The sequence below is a fragment of the Oncorhynchus mykiss genome, chromosome 10, assembly GCF_013265735.2.
Source record: "Oncorhynchus mykiss isolate Arlee chromosome 10, USDA_OmykA_1.1, whole genome shotgun sequence".
In the NCBI taxonomy this organism is placed as follows: domain Eukaryota; kingdom Metazoa; phylum Chordata; class Actinopteri; order Salmoniformes; family Salmonidae; genus Oncorhynchus; species Oncorhynchus mykiss.
The window spans coordinates 74,628,388-74,632,267 of NC_048574.1; the positions used below are offsets into that span (position 1 = coordinate 74,628,388).

Sequence of the window (3,880 nt, forward strand, 5' to 3'; positions counted from 1 at the left end):
ATGAGTGGTGATTCAAATAGATGGCATCATGAGGCAGGGAAAGTTATGGGCATATATTGAAGCAACATCTCAAGACATCAGTCAGGAAGTATAAACTTGGTCACATATGCGTCTTCCAAATAGACAATGACCCCAAGCAAACTTCCAAAGTTGTGGCAAAATGGCTTCAGGACAACAAAGTCAAGGTATTGGAGTGTCCATCGCAAAGCACTGACCTTAATCCTATTGAAAACATGTGGGCAGAACTGAAAAAGTGTGTGCGAGCAAGGAGGCCTACAAACCTGCCTGAGTTACACCAGCTCTGTCAGGAGGAATGGGTCAAAATTCACCCAACTTATTGTGGGAAGCTTGTGGAAGGCTATCTGAAACGTTTGACCCAAGTTAAACTAATTAAAGGCAATGCTACCAAATACTAATTGTGTGTATGTACATTTCTGACGCAATGGTAATGTGATGAAATAAATAAAAGCTGAAATAAATAATTCTCTCTACTACTATTCTGACATTTCACATTCTTAATATAAAGTGGTGATCCTAACTGACCTAAGATAGGTAATTTTTACAAGGATTAAATGTCTGGAAGTGTGAAAAACTGAGTTCAAATGTTTTTGGCTAAGGTGTATGTAAACTTCTGACTTCAACAATACAAGCTGAAGATGTGATTGTAAATCATTTATGATCTGATTTTTATCATCTTGTTTTATCCTGTACTATCAAGAAAACACGCAAATTGTTCATTTTATTTCACTGTAGTTTGTTGCCTAAAGGATTTCCCCTGATTACTCTTTCTCAAAGCAATACTTTTTCTAACTGTTAATTTGTTAATTGGAGTGAAATGTGTTGCTTCTTTTATTAGTTTATTATTATTTGTAGGTTTTTAAGAGTGTCTTGGCTGACAATGCTGTCATTTCACTGCTTTAAAACAAGAGTGCATCTTATTTGCCTACAAACTGACACTCCTCTTGTTGGTGCTCTGGTTGACGTCTGAAATGGCACCCTATACCTTATGTAGTGCACTACTTTTGACCAGGACCCACAGGGAATAGGGTGCCATTTTGGATGTCTGAAAAATAACAATGTCCACGTGTCTCTCAGGTGTGTCAGAGCACGGCAGGGTGTTGTATATGCAGTATTAGATCCAGCACCACAGACACAACCACACCACACCCCAGGAGAGAGGGATGCTGCATCAATACAGGTTAGCAAAACCTTTGATTTCTATCAATTTACGTACCTTATGACCAAATACATTAGATTAAAATAAAAAATATAAATATTTATTTGAATAGTGTCAATTTTGCAGACACATTTTGAGATTTCATCAAGTTTACATCTCTTTTGCATACATAACCTACAAAGGATTTTAAGAGAATATCGTTCTTAATTTAGCTCCATCAGGTTTTCAGCTGCCTATGGTACTCAACGTTTTACAAATATTTTTCAAAAAGCAGAGCGACTTAACACCCTTATGCGCCAAAAGGCTTCTAAACAGCTTCTACCCCCGAGCCATCAGACTCATTAACAGCTAATCAAATGGCTACCTGGACTAATTGCAATGCCCCCCACTACACACACATGTTTATGCTACTGCTACTCACTGCTTATTATCTAATCGTAATCACTTTACCTCTACCTACATGTACATATTACCTCAATGACCTCGACTAACCTGTGCTCATGCACATTGACTCTGTACCAGTACCCCCTTGTATATAGCCTCGCTACTGTTATTTTGTTGTAGCGCTTAATTATTAGTTAATATTCTATTTTCTACATTTTTTTTCATATTTAGTACATTTTTTTCATAGTTAGCAAACTTGTTTTTTCTTAACCTTTCTGATCTCCCCATCCCGGATCCGGGTTCGTGAATACAGACTCAAGCTCATTACCATAACGCAACGTTAACTATTCATGAAAATCGCAAATGAAATGAAATAAATATGCCATCTCTCAAGCTTAGCCTTTTGTTAACAACACTGTCATCTCAGATTTTCAAAATATGCTTCTCAACCATTGCAAAACAAGCATTTGTGTAACAGTATTGATGGCTAACGTAGCATTTAGCATTAGCATTCAGCTGGCAACATTTACACAAAAAAACAGAAAAGCATTCAAAAAAATCATTTACCTTTGAAGAACTTCAGATGTTTTCAATGAGGAGACTCTCAGATAGCAAATGTTCAGTTTTTCCTGAAAGATTATTTGTTTAGGACAAATCGCTCCGTTTTCTGCGTCACGTTTAGCTATGAAAAAACCCCTGTATCCAGGATTGTGTAAATCTATCAGCAAGCTCATTAGCATAACACAACGTTAACTATTTATGAAAATCGCAAATGAAATGAAATAAATATGCCATCTCTCAAGCTTAGCCTTTTGTAAACAACACTGTCATCTCAGATTTTCAAAATATGCTTCTCAACCATAGGAAAACAATCATTTGTGTAAAAGTAGCTAGCTAGAGTTAGCATTTCGCGTTAGCATTTCGCGTTAGCATTAGCGTTAGCATCCAGCACGCAACATTAACAAAAACATAAAAGCCTTCAAATAAAATCATTTACCTTTGAAGAACTTCTGATGTTTTCAATGAGGATACTCTCAGTTAGATAGCAGATGCTCAGTTTTTCCAAAAAGATTCCTTGTGTATTAGAAATAGCTCCGTTTTATACATCACATTTGGCTACCAAAAAAAATCCATAAATTCAGTCCTCAAAACGCAAACTTTTTTCCAAATTAACTCCATAATATCGACTGAAAACATGGCAAACGTTTTTTAGAATCAAGCCTCAAGGTGTTTTTCACATATCTCTTCATTGATACATCGTTCTTGGACACATGCTTTCTCTCCTGAATCCCAGGAGAAAATGACCGCACCTGAAGATTACGCACAAATTTAGACAAAGGACACCGGGCGGACCTCTGGAAAATGTAGTCTCTTATGGCCAATCTTCCAATGATATGCCTACAAATACGTCACAATGCTGCTAAGACCTTGGGCGAACGACAGAAAGTGTAGGCTCATTCCTTGCGCAATCACAGCCATATAAGGAGAGAAAAACAGAGCTTCAGAAATTCTGCTAATTCCTGGGTGATGCATCATCTTGGTTTCGCCTGTAGAATGAGTTCTGGGGCACTTACAGACAAAATCTTTGCAGATTCTGAAACTTCAGAGTGTTTTCTTTCCAAAACTGTCAAGAATATGCATAGTCGAGCATCTTTTCGTGACAAAATATCGCGCTTAAAACGGGAACGTTTTTTATCCAAAAATGAAATAGCGCCCCTAGAGCTCTAAGAGGTTAAAGCTGCATTGTTGGTAAAGGGCTTGTAAGGCTTGCAAGTAAGAATTTCACTGTAAGCTCTATATCTTTGTATTCAGTGCATGTGACTAATAATATTTGATTTGATTATAAACTGCAGTGGTTATAAGATGAATAAAGACTGATATTATACCGAGAATAAATACTTTGCATGATCCTGTTGCATGAACCTGTTGTTCCCCTCCCTCTCTCTCTCCCTCTCTCTCTGCCTCTCTCTCTCTCCCTCTCTCTCCCTTTGGCTCTTTCCCTTACAGATCTCAAGAACTTTCACACATTACAGTTACATTTATCATTGAGATGAGTGTATCTACAGTCAATGATACGTCCACCCCTCCTCCGATCTCCCTCGTTGATCTGAGTGAACAGGGTGACCATGTGGGACAATATGTCCACATTTTTACTGCTTCCTTTTCAATCAACATCATCCTGGGTCTCCCAACCAAAGTTTACATCCTGTGGCTGATATTGACTGGAGCTGGAGGGACGATGGCCTCAGAGTTCTTCTCTCTCAACCTGACCGTGTCTGAGATCCTCTTCTGCCTCTTTAATACCGTCAGCGTGGCTGA

General features: G+C 38.1%; 1 protein-coding gene across 1 annotated transcript in view; it reads left to right on the forward strand.

Annotated features, from left to right (window-relative positions):
• Positions 1-1,101: 1,101 nt before the first annotated feature.
• The window catches only part of LOC118936935 (G-protein coupled receptor 4-like), a 3,792-nt gene continuing 1,013 nt past the window's right edge, over positions 1,102-3,880 (forward strand). The window contains exons 1-2 of the mRNA XM_036934589.1: positions 1,102-1,198; positions 3,569-3,880. The exon at positions 3,569-3,880 is cut by the window's right edge and continues 1,013 nt beyond it. Of these exons, the coding sequence (XP_036790484.1) occupies positions 1,182-1,198; positions 3,569-3,880 (329 nt within the window). The 5' untranslated portion in view covers positions 1,102-1,181. The remainder of the gene's footprint in view (positions 1,199-3,568) is intronic.